The 18,589-nt window shown below is 41.4% G+C and overlaps 1 protein-coding gene across 7 annotated transcripts in view; it reads right to left on the bottom strand.

The window, feature by feature from the left end:
* The window catches only part of CDH4 (cadherin 4), a 670,220-nt gene that overhangs the window by 80,786 nt on the left and 570,845 nt on the right, over positions 1-18,589 (bottom strand). For all 7 annotated transcript variants that reach the window (XM_038166209.2, XM_038166207.2, XM_038166208.2 and 4 more), the window contains one exon: positions 13,739-13,883. In XM_038166209.2, the coding sequence (XP_038022137.1) occupies positions 13,739-13,883 (145 nt within the window). The remainder of the gene's footprint in view (positions 1-13,738; positions 13,884-18,589) is intronic.

The following is an 18,589-nucleotide window of genomic DNA, read 5'->3' as shown; positions in this document are numbered from 1 at the left end:
GAGACTAGATGATCAGTAAGGATACTGATTACATGTCACCGATATATGGAGAGAAGTTATATGAGGATATCTATGATTAACTACTAATTCTTTCAGTGATTGTAAGTCTAAGGGCAGCATTTTTTTGTCCTGTAATTTCATATAAATTCTCCCAGGACATTTTTTTTCCCATTTGCCAATCACTTCATTCACATATATTCAAAAGTATTTCCATAGTTTAATGGAAGAAAGCCTGTCAGAGTTCTCAACAGTTTAAGAAGGATGCCACCAACATGCCCAGGACCCCATCACGATGCCCAGTGCAGCAACCTTCTGCTTCTTCCTGTCTTTGGAGAAACGTCCACCTTTCCAGCTCCTTCCAGAGAAAAAACAACATTTCTGCAGAGCAAATGGAACAGCTGCTGCCCAGCAGGACAGAAAATCAATGATTTGGTATGTGTGGCCAGTGATGTATTGAATCATTGGTTTGTTTCTTGCTAATCATCAGTGTCTTCATTTGCCTTGCAAAAAAAAAAGAAATCCCTACTTTCTAGATACTGTTGGGAGCGCACTGATGCACTGACAGGCTCATTATCACTGGAGTTTGGCAGCAGGGTGTTCTGCTAAAGTGGGAAATTATCATTATGAGGGTAAAAGATGTTACTTGATTGGATGGACTCCTGCAGATGCATGGTCCTGTGACCCCCCTGAGCTCATAGGGCCCAGCTTTATGCTCGTTATACTGGTAGGAGAGAAAGACTGAAAGGGCAGACACATATTGCTTGCAAAAAGCAATCTGCAACAGTGTATGAATCTAATGATATGAGACCTGAAAAGGAGGAGTGGGAGGCAAAGAGACAGTGAAACCAGACATAACCTTGCTTAACAACCATCAGAACCCAACAGCATCAATGGAAAGTACCGCTTGTACACTGCTCATTTGGGAACTCTGAACACAATGAACCAACTTATGAGCATGCCAAGCTGGAGGAGATGCAAAGCGGTCCCAACAAGAACCTGGGCTCAAGACATGGCCATGTGTTGTTTTGCAAAAAAAGAGCTGAGCTCGTTCTGCCCACTTGGTTAGATGTGAGCTGCTGGCAAACTTGAGGCCATGTGGCTACATCAGCATTGCATCATGTCTGACCTAATACACCCAGATTCCCAGATTGATCACAAAGTTAACCAGCTTCCAGTTCAGAGAAGGCACGGAGAACCAGAGGGCTTGTATCTGTTTGCAGGAGAATTAAAGAGCTACCCCTTGCTCTAAATGGGCGGCTCTATCAACAGCCGCAGCATGCCCAAAACTGCAGCCTACTCAACTGCCCTGAAGACAGCATGTAGGCAATGCCCCCAAATGCCCCCAGTATCTTCCCCAACTTTGGGAAAAAACAAAAACAAAAACAAAAACAAAAACCCAACAAACACATTTTTCTGTATTAGTGGCTTCCTAAGTTCATATTTTTGCAATGTGGAAAATGCTTTCCTGAACTTCTTCCATCTGGCTCTCTCAGGCTCTTTTTGTTCTCTGCGGTGATAACATATCCCTGTGAGTTTTCTTAGTTCAATAGGAATTATAGATTAAAAAATAAATGAATGTGTAAGGCAAATTCTAATGATGAATACATTCCTATCATTCTGTGCTAATCCTGATTCACATTTGTGAAATGAAAACAAACTATTCAACAACTAACATTTTTCCAATCAATAAACGTCAGGAGGAGGAAGGAACACTGCACTGAAACAAGGTTGCACAGGCAATGGATTTTATCCTTTCTCTTCAGGCATTTTTTTTCTCCTTTGCAAAACCAGTTATCATGAGACAACTGATACAAATAAAGAAGCCATTCCTTAGATAGGTACAGGGGAAACGTACAGGAGAAATTTAAATAGGAAATATGCTGAATGAGGAGATGTTTGATTTGAAATCTATGTTATCTTAATGCATTCTATACTGAAAATATCTCTGAACAGAATGTCAAAACCTGGGGCTAATGAAAACAGAAGTGGAAGAGGAAAACAGAATCTATTTTAGGACACGTGCAATCTTAGGACTTACTCCAAATAACAGGTGGTATTTTGTGATTCATTTTAAGTGCAAGAAAAAGCTCAGAAAGAAAAGTTACTGGGGCTCCTGCAGCCCTGGTCCCTCCTCATTCAGGGTGTCTCAGACTGCACCATAGGAGATGCGGGGTTCCCACCCTGGCAAGAGGCTGCAGCTGTGGTGGGCATGGGGGTGACCTGCCAGTAGTTCTGTTGTGGATGGGAGGACACATATACAGCAGATGTCTTTCGCTCACTCCCTCACCTTCTTTCTTTTCTGCAATGTTGTATTTTGACCACTGGACTGAGCTCATCTGCTCTAAAAGAAACAACTATTTTGGCAGCATTTGACCTACGTCTCCACAAGGGAGATGGGAGTGGACAAATGTCTCTAATGTCATGAACTGACACCAGGGAGCTGTATTTCAAGGGGCAATCTGCTCCCTATCCATCTCATATCTTTAATTTCCCTTATGAAACTCAACCGCAGAGAAAATAGAGGAACTTGGCATTAATTACTAACTTGTAACTTAATAAAGTATCCTCTGCAAAGGCCCCTGTGTGGCTGCAGCACTCGGCAGCACATGGTGGAAATCCAGCAGCCGCTTCCTTCCCCGGCTCTCCACCGCTCCCTGGGGCTGCTTGTCTGACCACAGTCTGCTGGAAACCAGTTTAAAATTATTTCTTCCTTTCTGCAGTCTGGATGGTGGCTGGCAAGAGCTGATATGTCCGTTCCCATCCCTATGCGTACACATTTCCCACTTGGCAGTGCTGACCCAAGTGCAGCAACCTGATGGCATCTCCTGTTCCCCTGCTGAGAGCTATTCCCGAGCACTGCTCCCAGGGGATCCGTTGCTCTAACCTGCACTCACCGTCAATGTTCCACTCAGTTTTCTGTATATTTACTCTGTCTTTAAGCAAGACATATCCTCTGGATACCGATGTGCTGCGGTGAATGACATAAATATATATCTGTGCACAAGAATTGCAGTAGAGTGCTGTGGATATATGCTGCTACAGAGCCTAACATCTTCCGGGTGCTATATAAAGTCTCCCACTACAGGAAGGTGGTTGGTGATGATTTACCTACTATAAAGGTAAATAATGTCATGTTTCTATGTTGCATGGGGATATATCTTCATATACTTTATATTAAAATAAAGGAAATACATCCTCACATCTAGCCCGTTACTACACAAATTAGGCAAACATACAGTGGCAGACTGTACATTTCTTACACACTTGAGGGCTGAGACTGCTATTGTTAGGATTCAAGTGAAAAAATCCTAAAAGTGTGCCAGTTTTGGGTCAGACTTGGCCACTGGTGATGGAGAAAAAAGAGAGGTGTACAAACACGACAAGAGGGTCTTTACGCATTTGGTGTGTGAAAGAAGCATTAGCTTTATTTTCTGCTCTGAAGAACTTGCTTACAAGCATGCTGACAACATAAAATGAATGCACAAAGTGACAAAACTCAGGATTTTGCCCAAGTCTGTGCTGTGTATCAAATAATGAACACCCAGTCCAGACGGTGTTTGATATAACTGTATTAACTTATACACCTGGCCTGCTAACTCAGGTAGATAACCTGTTGAAAGAAAAACATTTCTCATCAAATCAGGCACATGGTATGTTAAATGAAACACCTAACCTAGTACATCATGTCAATATTAAATCACATTTGTTGCATGTTGAACAGCTCTTCTAAGAAGCAGATTGAATTATCATGCACAGCTAGTGATGACAAGATTACTGTGCATTAGCTTTTCATTAACTAATGTGCCAAGTTCATATATCACCTGAGTTAAAATTAATGTATGGCATGATGAAGGAAGTCTATCAGTAAAAGGCAAGACCCCAAGAAACTGAACTTCACAGTGCATTCCCTTTTATTTCCCAGAGACTTCCATCTCTGAGATATTATTTCATCAAATGAGATATTTTTGTTTCAACCTGACAATAGACAAGAAACAAGAGAGATGCTTGAAAGCACCCCTAATGGAAAATATTCCCATTAGATTAATCAAGCATTCTACAGGATGGGTAAAATAATACCTTACAGAAACTGGGGAGATAGAAGCAAAGGGAGACCATTTTTTACCCGTATATTCAGTTTTATTGATTTTAAAATTAATTGCATCTGTTTGTAAAAGACTGCAAGAAGATTTGATGTGCACTACATCTCATTCGATCTGTGTATGTTTGTAAAGTAAAAAAGGAGCAAAACAAGGAAGATAGCTTCCCCCGTATATATACGAGCAGATAAACACACAGTCATAAACAAATGTCTCCTGAAAATTGCTCTGGAATCTGAGAATCAGGGTGATTCTTTCTAGCTCAGATGCTTCCAAAGCATGCCAAAGACTGCTGATTCCCATCACATTGTCTGCAACCTCTGCTCTCCCATCTATGCAACTGCATTTCTCTGTAAAGACTGGGCTGTCATGGTTTTAAGGCATACAAACAATATCTCAGCACAGTTGTGCTCCCAAAGTCTTTGTTACAACTCCTTCATAATTACCATTTTTCTAAGCTGGTTTGATATCCATTAGTTAGATTTAATGCATGTAAAAAGAAAGAGCTAATGGGCACTTATCAGGAATACAAATAAAAAAAAAGACAAAAAACCTTTCACTTTGCTCTTTATACCACATATTACTATAAAAATACACAATCCTCTCTGTCTACTCCTGTGATATAAACAGAAAAGCTAAAACTTCATCCTATCTTTTTTTTTTTTTTTTTTTTTTTTTTTTTTTACTGATAACGCTGATTCCTATTGAACTTTATCTTACAATTTATGTTTTTTAATGGCTGGTAAATGGTTGCAGAATCATTAAAGGTTGGTTAACCTTCTCAGTCTAATTTTGACCTACAAGATACTTAATTTAATCATTCCCCCATAGAAAAGGATTGAATCATTATGTGCAGACATGTGGTGATGGCCATATTACATTAGATCTTCATTAACCCAAGTTAATAATGGCTTTGTACTAATGGAAACCTCCCCTTCCTCCTATTTTTTTTTTCCAAGTCGAGAAGCTCACTTAGACAATACTCTGCATCCGATGCTGGATAGAGAGAAGACAATAATTGTTGAGGGGAAGATTAAATACTGAAAAGTAGTGTAAAATTTACAACACTTCCTAAAAATAAAATTTTCAGTGCAGAAGAGTTTCCTGATATTGGCTTTCTTCCCCACAGAGGACAAGATCTCATGGCCCTACTCACAACAGGAACACTTTGCCCATTAAGTGATTTCATGCATTGCAGCAGGGTTTCAGGAACAGAAAGACAGCATGTTATAAAAGCAAAGTGTCAAAATCAGATTATGATAACTACAATGGGATCCTGAACAAGTCCTCAAAGCACAACTATACCCATAATTACTTAAATACAATTTTTCTACAAACAATGCTATTTTATTTCTAATGAGCATGTAGAAGTGTGCTTATTGCATTTGTCTTTTTAATTGATATATAAAACTAACAAGATTCTTCCATTCCAAGTGTATGGAGGGCAGAGGCTGACTCCAGGCATACAGGTTGTGATGTGCAGAGCAGTCCTGAAGATAATTTTACCTGCCCTAACTCGGATAGCAGGAGCAGTCTACATGGTACAGCACAGAGCTCCTCATGGCAGAATTTACCTTGCAGTAGGTATGGATGTTAGAGCACTATTTGCAGAACTGCTGTAGCATCAAAGACTAAAATGGCTCAGCAAATAAACCTGCATCCTCAAGTGAAAAAAAATATCTATTCAATGGGTGATTTGAAGCACTTTCACATATTCATTGTTAAAGATTTCAAGTGAAAAACAAGGAGCAAACTCACCAAAGGTGTTCAGTGGAGTCACATAAGTAAATAGGAACGTGTGCAAGACATCAAGATGACAAGTGCCTGAAACTCTACTGCAGATGTAATAAATTGCAAATATACTTAAATTAAACTGCATCCCACACTCTCTGGATAGAAAACTAAATAGAAACAGCACTTTCCTTCTAAATGATATTCCTTCAGTCATAACTGATAGCTGCTGTCATTCTCTTTCCCCATTATTTTTGTAATCACTGGCAAATTTTGACCTTTCAAGCAGCTAACCTAATTCATAAAGGATGCCACTTCCTAATTAGTGGAGACATCAGATCCTCAGCCTCAAACAATGCAAGAGTCAGCCTAATGAGAATAAAGAGAGCAAGTGGGTCTGGAGAGATGACTGAGCAAGATGAAGCAGCTGCTGTCACCCGGAACTGAAATAATGCCTTCTTATCATTAAAAATAAAACAAGTATCTCAGGAGAGAAAATGAAGTGATGCACCAAATACAACACACACATGGGAAGGGCCAGATTTGAAAATAACACCTGTACAGCAGTCTGCAGCCTGCCGAGACCCCCAGCACCACAGAGAAATAACAGAAGCAAAACTTCAAGATGGGCAAAAGCACACTGAGCCTCCGAGCAAACAGTTCTGATTGCATAAATCGATGAACCTTGGCTCGGCTGAGTTCCTGCAGATGAGTCCTCTCCATTCCCACAGGCGAATACAAAAAACAGAGAAACCATGACTTAGGATGAGATATCCTGAACACCACCACCAAACTGTGCTTGGACGTATGGCTGGGTTTTGTGCATAGCTGAAGGCATATGCGACCAGTGAAACCACGCAGGCCAGGCTGAGCAAAACCTTGTGAGCAAAACACAAGGCTTGAATCCAACCCTTGTATTTTGACTGAGAGTAAGAGCCATGCAGATTCGCAACAGTTTCTCAACGTTTCCAGTGCACAGCAGGAAATTTTGATGGACATCTGTAGACTGCTGGTGCAATCAAGTATTTGGGATTTACAGTAAGCAGCGCTCGGCTTGGCTCAGCGTGAGAGCAGGAGGCAGAGGATGCGCTGCTGGAGCGCTGCTGCCTCCCCTCCCTGCGTCATGGTGAGATGCTGGCAGCATCACAGGAGGTCTCTGGGAAAACAGTGAGATCTGCTCCGTCCCCTTCCAAACCCATCCAGAACACTACATGTGTTTTCTTTTAAGATGTGGTAGCAATAGGAGATGAGGTACCAAAGAACAAAAGTTCACTGATTTCATGGATTCAGCCATCAGACCACAGCTGTGGTAAATGTTCGCTGGCTGGTGGAGGCTACACTTGTGTTCATCATGCGAAGGACAAAAAAAGCAGAATGCACATGTCTTTGTACATGTACACATGCAGACACCTGAACGCCTAAAACACTGGAACTACATTTTTGTATTATTACAGGTGGGCTAAATAGCATTAACCATGTAATTCCCTATCATCTACAAATTTTTGTTCCTTTTCTCTTGTATTAAGTGCATCTTTAGAACAGTTGTTTCGTAGCAATACATGTAATATAATGTAATAAAAATGTAAATATAAATATATATAGTATATATATATATATTACTAGATTGTTTGTAACTGCTGGTTAAAATGTAGTGGAGAGCAGACTACTGCAGAGTCGTAACTCACTTCAAGAGTGGTCTCAGAACATGATTTCCACATTGTTTTTCTTTTTATCAACCTGAGCATTTTTTTCTGGAGGAGAAAAACACCAGTCAGGGGATTTGCATTTTTTTTTCTCACTTACAGTCCTATAATTCACTTCCTTGCCATTGGGACTAGATGTTTCTGAAAAGGAAATTAAGAAGAGCACGGATTTCATAACCACTCACCTCGAAATAAAATGGAAAGCTCTACGATGTGTGTGCAGAAAAACAATTTCTTAAAATTGTGCTTGTCTGAGCAAAAGAACTTAAAAAGAATATTGTGTATCCCAAGTCTGTGTGTAACAGAGTTGGGTTGGACAAAGGTATTTTTAACAGCACATAACGTGCAAGGACCAGACTAGCACCTACCCAAGATGAACAAGATAGCGCTGCATTGGGGCGTATGCTCAGGCTTCTCACGGGCCCAGAAGTAATGCACCCAAGCTGTGAAGAGCTCTGGGAAGACTGGAAGAAATTGTCAAAGCTTATTCTGGCACATGAAGATTTTATCTTTACACGGTCTCTCTGAAACACGTCGAATTTGCATTATTCCTAGCTTTTAGTGCTATCAGCAGGAAAACGCACCTGCACAGGCTCCAGACTCCCCTGAGCGATCCCCATAGTGAGCAGCCTGAGCTAGCTGAGGTCTGCAAACCTGCGTGGGTGCTCTGGTCAGCCAGGGCTTTACTTAATGAAGAATACCAAATCTTATTTACTTCATGCTGGTAAAAGAATATTAAACATTTTAATTATGAGCAGCACAACTGTGTTTTTGCAATGATTCATAATGGGAGAAAGGGGTTTGCACTCAGCGCCCCACTCGTTTTCAAAAACGAAGCTGCTTCTCTTTGGTGATTTCCAGATTTTGGGTGCTGCCACTTTCCTTTCATCCTGTTCCACCCTGTAACATCTGCCCTGTTTTTCCACTGTAAAAACAATCTGCAGGGCACCAAACACCTCGTCACTAATTGTACTATCAGGATGGAAAAGAGGAAGGAGCTCAAAATGCAGAATCCAAATTCTTCACATGAATATATATATATATATACACATGCAACTATAGGCCTTAAAAGATTAATTTCACATGCCTTAAATTGCAGTTTAATTTGAAAACTAATTCAGCCTCATAATTGGCTTTCTGCTCAAATCACTGAGGCTAAAGATTTAAATTCTTAATATTCAGATGACTTTCAAGTTTCTGGCCCCATCTGTGCGTTAGTCCATGGTGTTAATCTCTGAGGGAATCTCTGCTAGCATAGATATAAAATAAACAAACTGGGACACTAATAGAATAATCGGCTTTTTAAATCCTTGTTTTTTTTTAATATACTGCTTATTTTTATGAGATTTCTTTAACTCAATTTGCCACATATAGATTTGGCTCCCAGCTATTTCATTTTTCACGTGGCATGCTATCAACAATTATTCTACCAGAGTTCCATGAAATCAGGAGCAGATGGGGAAATTTTGAATTACAGCATTTTTCACGTAAGAAATACTGATTTTCCTTTATTTTGGAGGGCTATTTGTACTTTCACAGCACTTGTAGGGAGGGTGGCCAGAATAAACTAACCCGGAATTAACAACACCATAAGAAAGAAGAGCTAGCTGAAACCCGAGTTTAAAAGAAGCCACTTGGACTTTTGCTTTATTGACTTGAAAGGGACCAAGATGCATTCAGAGAGTTAGCGAACTGGAAAGGATGAATGAGAACAGAAAAGGCCAGTCTGACAGGAACAAATTGTTTTGGAGAGATGTGTTAATTTTTGACAATCTTTCTGTTAAAACAAAATAGATACAACCCTGAGCAAAGCACTCGAGTCACCGCAGAGCATTTCACATTGACCTTTTCAGAACTGAACGCTTCAGTTAAGTAAGACATCCCCATCCCACTGCAAGGTACTTTTTGTGTCGGTTTCATCAAAACCGAGCTTCTGTAGTGACCAAGTAATTTTTCTCCATCACATTTTGTTTTGTGATTAAATTCCTTTTTTCCTTTTGCAGTTAAGCATTTTCACTTTATCTTATACAGCCTGATTTTTTTTTTTTTTTTGAAACTGTAGAATTTCATTTGAAGCAGCACTCCCCTCCCCTGGGATGCCCCTGGGATGCTGCAAGCCCAGCTGTGCCAGCACAGTGGTGGGGCTCCTGGAAGGCAGTAATTGGGGTTGTACAGAGGGGGAAAAAAACACCCCAAACCTGTGCACAGCCACAGGCTTTGAAAGGGCAACAGAATCCTGAGCCACAGAGCTGTGCAACCCGTCCTGCTTTATCAGCGCTTGAAAGGCAACTTGGGCAGCTCCAGGAGAACTTTGCTGATTAAGGCTGCCAGAGGGACCAGGGGAATTTCAGCTCTAGCTTGCAGCTGCATTTTTAAAACTTGTCTGTGTTCTTCATATAGAGGCAAAGTTCAAAGAGGCAGAACATTATTCAATATGAGTAAAACAAGGCCTTTTAAGATACACTTTCAAACAGTGGCTTGTTAAATCAAAACAGCTTGTGGGGGATAGAGACAAAGGAAGAAATATGGTCCTGTGGAATAGAGAATCCTGCATTGCTATTCCTGTTCTGCATTTTTGGAAGAGCCTGCATGTACACATTTAAATTGTCCAGCTGCACGACCTTAGGCTAGATAAGCTAGAAATGCATTAAAATGCTTTCCAGAGAGTGTCAGAAAATGAAAAAGAAATGCAATTCAGTGTAAGAGCCAGCACACATTTAAGGATGTACATGGGCCAGGCTGTGACACACGTGTTCACGCTATCGAAAACTTCATGTGTTCTTGATTTCAAGAACACTATGCCCTGGTGCAAGACACTATTTCAATTAAGTTGTTATAATCTTAGCCAGCACCAACAACCTATTACAACCTATTATAATTAATAATACTTGATTTCTCTTCTATTCCTGTCAAGGGTTGCTTCAAGGTGACTTGCACACCGCAGAGAGCTCGCTCCTGGAAGCTCAGGTGTTTGAGTGCCCTGCAGTCTGGGAAGCTGGGTCACTTAAACCCCAGTGACTGTCTCCAGCACATCTCTTCACACTGCTGCCAATTCTTCAAGCTCTTGGACAGTCCCCTTTGCAGGCTATTTGTATGCCTGAAGCAGAACTTCCATGGGAGATAACATGCCCAGCAGTACCACAGCACACCAGAGGCTGAAGTACACCATCCTGTCTGCATTCCCATTTTCCTGGTTAAGGCTAACTCCTTTTGCCTTATTCACTGCAGATGCAGTAGGTCACATCTTATTTGGCCACCCTCCCAGCCCTGCAATGGCCAGGCATGATATCCAGCTGTCCTGCAGGACCAGAGGTGGCAGGGCACCCTCCTCTAGCTTGCTGCATCCCAGCTTCTATGAGGGGACCTGGCTACAGCATCTCCTGAAGGTACCATCCTACCTGAAGTGTCCCCGCACCAGATACCTTTGCTTTGCCCTGTACTTTGGGGTGAGCACTGACAGATCAGCAGAGCCTTTCTTATTCTCTTTGAATGCAATGGGCTCTATTGATCCTGCAAATCAGCCTTGCAGGGGCCTTCTTTACAGCTCAAGGTCACTGCGTCCTGCTCAACAGCATATTTTTGATGGTCTTGCTCTGGGAAATTTCCATGGGTAGAGATCGAGCTCCATATGTCCCTTTTCCTTTTTTTAAAATCTGGGCAAAATTCCTACTGACTTCAAACAGACATTGGCTGCTCATACTAGCTGCCCTCAGAGCCAGCATTTATCTGGGATACTAACACTCTAGTTACTTTTCTCAAAAAAGGTGTACAAAATCATGCAGAACTTAGCAGATACTATGCTAATCGAGGAACACTGCACTTTCAGTCACAGCCATTATAAAGGGGCATATGGAAGATGTGAGAAATAACAATTGCACAGGATGTCCAGGGAAGCATTTTCAGTCCTCAGGCATACTTCAATGCCAATGAATAGCAGAAAATGAATGCTGAACTCCTGGATCACATAATAAGGTTTTTTAGTTTGCTTGAAGCAAATCTCTACTTTGTACATGGATATGCACACATATGCATATATATTTATAGATGCATGTGTAACTTAATTTTGAATCAATATTGAACACATTTTGCTGCTACCTCTGAGATTACACAATGTCTTTCATTTGTTGACCACTGCCACAAATAATGTTGAATTCTGGCTACCTATTTTTCCTTTTGCAAAGACTCATTAGTTATTACAATATTCTGAATTATCTTGAACTATAAAGAAGCTTCTGAATCTCTTCAAAATCTATGCTTAACTAAATACAATGTCTAAGTTTGTGTCTATGCAGAACAGGGATACATAACTTTGAGGTAAATGAGGAGCGCGCAGACTTTCACAGTAAGTATATAACCTCTCTATCATTTCTCTCAAAGACATAACATCATGTTTATTGCCAAGTACATGGAATGAAGGCCTCAGATACCCAAATTCCCAGGTGGTTCTACAAAAGCAAGGAACAGAAATTCAATACTAATATAAACCTTTAAAAGAATACCGATTAAACAGGAAAGGGGAGAAAAAAACAAATACATCAAAGACAAATGTAATTGCTTTTGAATAAAACCAGATTGCTTTCTACCTACCTGCCTTAAAGGCAGACACAACAGACTGGGATACAGAATACCAAAAATCACTGCTGGAAGCAGAGGCACAACCATTTTGTAGGCAAAGGTATCCTACTCTGATTTAATAGCTCAAAGGCTTATCTGGATTTCAAACAAGAGGATGCAATTTACTGCTTCTTTCACACAAATGAGCAGAGCTAGTTAAAACATCTGGGAACACTTTGAATATTGATTTGTCCTAGAATAAGATGTAAGAAATTTGATTTGCTATGGAAATGTATTAATCTTCTAACCTTGATATGCTGCAAAGTGGCCTTCAAGTGAAAGGAGGAAAAGTCCTCCTGGACGATGCCATCTGAATGAGCAGCTCAGAGACTTCTCACATCACCTCTGCAGACAGGATTTGGAGCAGCACTTTGAAGCCTGGCATGTCACCACCCAAAGCATATCAGGAAGGAAGCCGTACATATATTCCTTCCTCAAAAATAATGTCACACGCTGTCCCCAGTACGTGTCACCACAACAGCCTATTCCTCACAATGCTGAAAGACAATCAATCACGGCTGCAGTTCACCTTGTTAAAAATAGTGGCCACTGGAGACTTTTCAATGACACCTCAGGCAGTGGAGAAGCCATGACAGATGTTTGCTGCCACAAAACAAAGTCACGTGGCATCTAATCCCTCTGCTGAGGATCAGTTTATCTTGGAAAAATCTCACGCGGATTTCAGGAGATGTACTGAAGTACCGGTGACAGTTTTCAAAATATAATTTCAGCTTAAGTAATGAATACATTCAGAGCAGTTATGTTCAGCAGCAAGCTAAAACCACCCTGGTTGCCATATTGGTAACTGTACATCTCTGCTGCACTTAAATAACAAATCAACAATACAGTTGAAAAGAAGACATTAAAGTTCTTTACAACTGTATTTTTCCAAAGATATAAACATACTCATGTAAAAATCATCACTTGCATTCTGTATATAGCTTACATCCTCACTAACGTTTCACTCATAATTTTTCTGAAAATCTGCCTCAGATTTTTTCTACATTTTGCTCTTTAAGAAAAATCCATAGGAATGGAGGGTGACCCAGTAATTTCAGTGGGAACATTCCCACTTCAATCGGTCTGCATTGGGCCCAAATAAGACAGTAATTCCTTCGCACCCTGGGACACAGACTGTACTGAAGGCTTTGGGTGTCAGATACAGAGTTTGTAAATGACTAAATTAAATACCAGGGAGTCAGATATTGAGCATTTTGGGCACAGGGTCAGTGAACGGTCAGAGATGGGTTTGCTTTCTGTACTTTGTAGTTGGAATAACAGCACTGTGTGTTTGCAACAGGCATATGGGAGAGGCAATACCAAGCATTACTCTACACAACTGATGCTTTTGAAAGTTCACACCTAGGAAGGCACTACCAGGATCCAGGTTCCCTCTAAGCCAAGTTTGCACTTTCTCTGCATCAGGAGAAAGAAATACCAGCTAAATCATTCTCATCTCCATCAGTCTTCAACAAAGGAGCAAGCAACAGAAAACCTCTCTTGTGTTTCCTCTACTTCAAGAGGAGGCAAAGCCACAAAGTCAGATTAATGTTTGAAAGCTTGTGATAACTTTAAGACTTTTTTCAACCGTACCTGGTTTAGAGCCTTCATCAACAGATCCATTATAGACTTGGTTTATAAACTCCGGTCTGTTGTCATTCATATCAATCACATAGATGTAAAGGTCAATAGGATTCTCCACTTTGTTTCCATTCATATCCACTGCATGAGCCCGGAGCTGGGAATAAGCACAATGAAAGCATAATATCAGCAATTGGATTTGTTGCAGAATGAGAAACCATGCTTTGTAAGAATTGACTTCAGCCCATAAATACCTTCTCAGAATTGAACTAAGAGGGTATCTAATTCCAGCAGAAAGCACTGACGTGGTTTCCATCTGAACTTTACACTCTACAGTTTTTCAAGGCTTAACATAATATTGAAATAATATTTTAAAATATTGTCAGTGGAAACACGTTAAGTCTGGTGCAGCGATGCTATCCCCTTTACTGCTAATAGATCACTCTGTTTTAATTTTAAGACATGGTGAACCTTGTCTGACAAACTGAAGAGCAAATTTTGCTTAGTTCCAAACACAGTGAGGAAATGAGATTGACTTGAGAGGTTTCTTGTGGGAACCTGCAGCCTTTCATATCCACAATAACAGGGATTAATAAGCAAAGAGATTTCAGAATGACATCAGTATTGTTTATTCTTTGTATAATCACAGTCTCTAGTCTCAGCAACAGCAACCAACCCCATCACTTTATGCACCGAAAGATATAAAAACAGTCCCTTTCTCTCAAATGACGGGAGCCCCTGTGGCACTAAGAATGAAATATTTTCTCCGGCTTAACTAAAATATCAACGATGAAGCATTACAATAACCAGAGCCACAGTGTTAAGTCCTCAGCTAAAGTGGAACTGCAGCTTTATCTTATTAGCAATAACCATCAGTAATAATGCTGGAAAACAAGAGCATCTGTTTTCTGAACAAAAGGGACAGCTACAGCATGTCAAAATGAGTAATTAATAAAACAAAGCAATCAACATTAGACTGGAACAATCGGTAATCAGGTGAAAAAAATGGATAGCTTCCTCATTCAAGGGAACAGATGGCTACTCTAAATGGTGTGAGCACTGAACGTCGCTGCCGGCTTCAGGAAAAAGAAGACAAGCGAAGAAAGAGCCCCGTGGCCCCTGGCTTTGGGTGGGCAGCGGAGGGACGTCTGCCTTGGTGGGGGTGCTGCAGATGTTGTTAGTCACCCCTCTTTGTTGGATAGTGGGCAGGGACAGGGGACCTTAAACACCTGCCTGATCTAATCCCTGTGAGCATGTCGATAGCCAGCAGCCCGTGGCTACTGAGCAGCGAGGGCTCTGGTCCCTGCCAGCACCAGCCCGGGCCATCGGGATGCTGCCGGCATGGGAGCTCCTGTGCCACGGAGGTCTCCAGCTCTCTGATGCGTGACGAATAAATGTGCTAATTGTATTAGCACTGGTTCCCACCTTCCACTTCCCCGTGCCTGTGATTGATTCAACTTTTGCCTTCATGTATGGCATTCAGAAGTCCAGAGCTTAACAAAAGAAGCTGCACGCTGTTATGATGGGCTGGATTAACATTTAATCAAGCAAAGAGAACAAACTGCCACGTGAAATAGGCTGAACGAAGAACATTTTTTAAAGGAAGTTAAGAAGCACTTTTTCTTTAAAGACTGAAGAAGTCTGGCTTCGTTTTCAATACAGGATGTACCATTTGTATTTCTTGATTTGTAATGCTCTTAATATCTGCATTTCTTGCCGGAACATAAACTGCTTTGACTCCCACCTGTTGAGCTATCCTTCATCATGTCAGATGTAGCAATTCAATAACTTTACAAGTCAGAGGTCAGATTGCCTTTGAAAAAAAAGTAATTCGGAGCTAAAATTAAAGTTATTATCTTCAAACTGAGGCAGCACCGGGCTGCCTCTTGCTGTATTTCCAGGAGCGGAAATGGCTCCATTCAGAGATAAAGCAGAGAGCAAGGCTGATATCTTTCCCCTCAGATCTGACTCTCCCCCTGCAAATTTTTAATTACATTTGACAGCTTTTGTTTGAAACCTCCAGGAGTAAGGAATTTCTCAGCAATGCACATCTATCTGCTTGTTACACTTAGCACACATTGCTATGAACAGGGTACTTACTGCCTGCGCTCAAGGAAAGAAAAATTTCAGTGAGCAAGGCTGCAGGAATCTCACCCACCTGCATCAAGCTAGCACCTGCACCTGGCTGAGCTATGGGAGGCAGGATGGTGTCCTAATTCATGGCATTTGGGCAGCCAGGAGGATGGCACTCATCTCGCTACCCGCCTCGGTGTAGCAGACACTGTGCCTTCATGTCCTGGGTTGTGCTGGTGTCTGGGTGCACACTCCTCTTTCCTATCCTGCTCCCTTTTTGCCTCATTTCAATGAACTTTTCATCTTTTTTTTTTTTTTTTTTTTTTCCTCTTGCACTTGCTTGCATGAATTTTCTCTATGAATATTCTTTTAACAATTTTTCGTGGTAATATCTCAATATCATTTCACAACATGTTACTCCTCTGTGGTCAGTGCCAACTGCAGCAGAGGGAAATGTGGTGCTTGAGCCAGAGACTGGAATATAAACTGTGCTCAGCAGGAGGTCTTCCTCATTAGAGACCATTCCTAATTAGACACCCCTCCCAGAGGAGGGAGCAAAGGGAGATAGACTCCAACTCAGCAATCTGTCCACTGAGAAACAAGCTGTACCTCCAAGGCAGATCAGATACTGCATTCCCTTTCCTTAATTCATCTTCTCCCCTGCCCTCGGGCCCTGCTGTCTGTATTCATCTTGCATCCTCAAGCTGGACAACACTCTTCCTTTTGGAGTCATTCTTCAGATGCTCAGATAGGGCTCATTTGTGGAAGGCAAGAGCCTAACAAGGTGCTCAGCAGAGCAGGCTGCAGTCTGCTCCCACCTGTACCCAAGTCAGTGCTTTGGAGGTAGAAGGACGGGTGGGCATGAAAAGCAGGTGCATGAGTGTTTCACCATGGCTCGTGACAGTGGGTAAAGCACAAAAAGTGATGGCTCTGCTCAGTCAGACACAGACATCACTTAGAGCTGGAAAAAACAGCTCTGAAAAATCCAGTGAGCACAGCCTGGACCAGAGGACACACACCACACACAGGTGTGCGCAAGTGTTCACAGGGAAGCTGATGGCTAGCTGGAGATACAGCTAAGAAACACTTATAAAGTTAGCTTGAAATATTTACATTGTCCCTAAGAGGGAGAACATGACAGGAGTAGAGAAGGAATAAATAATAAGTGAAACACCATGCAGAGGATTCTTAAAAATTAATACAGGTATAGCCGGCTAATCTTTAGTCAGTGTACACTGTACACCAACCAAAGAGCTGGCTCAATATTCTTTAACAAACATTGCTTAAAGGTATGACAATTGTTGCTATCATATTCAGCGACAGCTACCACAGGTCTCTCAGGTTTTTCTACTGACAGTTTCCCATGTAAATGTAGCTGTTGGCATACAAATGATTCAGTATCATGATTATTGATTACACCGGAGGCTGGTGGTATCTGAAGGTAGTTAGTCAAAGTCAACAGAGTAAATTGTGTTAAATATGAATATTACTTATGCACTAATACTACTAATACAAATATATATTATCAATCAGTGACAGGGACTCTAAGCAATAAGCATACAATGTCATGCCTAATTTGTGTGCTCTTAATTGTGATTAAAAGTGCAAATTAGGACATTGTGACACAAATGGCTGGCATTACTCACTAGAACTTGGTTAAAAATACTGGAATTAGCTCTTGTATCCCTGACTTTTGAGAGATCTTTTATGCCTTCTTGCACTGCAAATAACTCCTTCTCAGACTATAACTAACCTGTCCTGCTCCAGCCATTTCTGAGACAATATTTCATTAGTCTGATGCTGAAGGCATACATGTGTCTGGGATTGGATTAGGACTTGCTTTAGAGTTCCCTCATAATGTACATTACTTGGGTACTGTAAGCAATGACTGCTTATTGACACATTGATGTTGATGGCTTTTAAAAACAAAGCTTGCAAAATATCTTTGGAAAAGTAACCTGCCAGTTTGCTATCCCTAGCACTTGCCAGGGCTAAATGCAGCTTGCTATAAAACCCATGTGGATCAGAAAAGACATTCAGAGTCACTAATTCAGGCACCAGTACAAACAGGGCTTTGGGAACGCAGCTAAATAAGGCCAAGAGAGCTCATGCATATTAAATATTACTACCTGCTGAAACTTACTTGGCATGCAATAAACATGAAGGGCTGACTAGAGTAGGAGAAGCAATGACAAGCCGTGCCTGCCGCAGCGAGACGGGGGTGAGCTGGCGCTTGTGCTGGGAGCGCGCCCCGAGGCTGCGTTCCTGCACACGCAGCTCCCAGCACACCGCTCAGCACAACACGCGCTTCTGCAGCACAACGTGGTGCTGGTTAAGTGGCTGCAAAGCCCTTCTCATTTTTTCCTGATCATATTTGCAGCTGACACTGCATCTGGGATGTCTGCAAGGTCCCCGGAGAGTTTGCACTCTGGTTTCTAGTGCAGACGAGAAAACAGATGAGGCCAAAATGCGGCTGAACTCGCGATCTCTGCCCCTGCCAATTGTGCTGGTGAAGTTAATGCAGGGCTGCTAGCACACACTGCACCTGGGCAGACAAAGCAAGTCCCCGAGGAATATATGTCTCTGCATACATCAAACTCAGAATGATCCTCCCTAAAAGTTCATGAAAACGTATGGGGAAGTTCTGCTAGAGAACTCCTGAACTAATTAGAAAACATCCATTTCTCCTTAGGGAAAAGGTTAGGTTTCATCAGACAAATGGCCTGCTAAATGTGGGGAGAGTTAAAACACTAGTATTTTTAAAATGGTAGTCCTGAAGCAATGCAGATA

Source organism: Anas platyrhynchos, chromosome 21, assembly GCF_047663525.1.
Source record: "Anas platyrhynchos isolate ZD024472 breed Pekin duck chromosome 21, IASCAAS_PekinDuck_T2T, whole genome shotgun sequence".
NCBI classification, from domain to species: Eukaryota; Metazoa; Chordata; class Aves; order Anseriformes; family Anatidae; genus Anas; species Anas platyrhynchos.
Note: the sequence above shows the minus strand (reverse complement) of the source record. Positions and strands in the feature narration are given on the sequence as shown.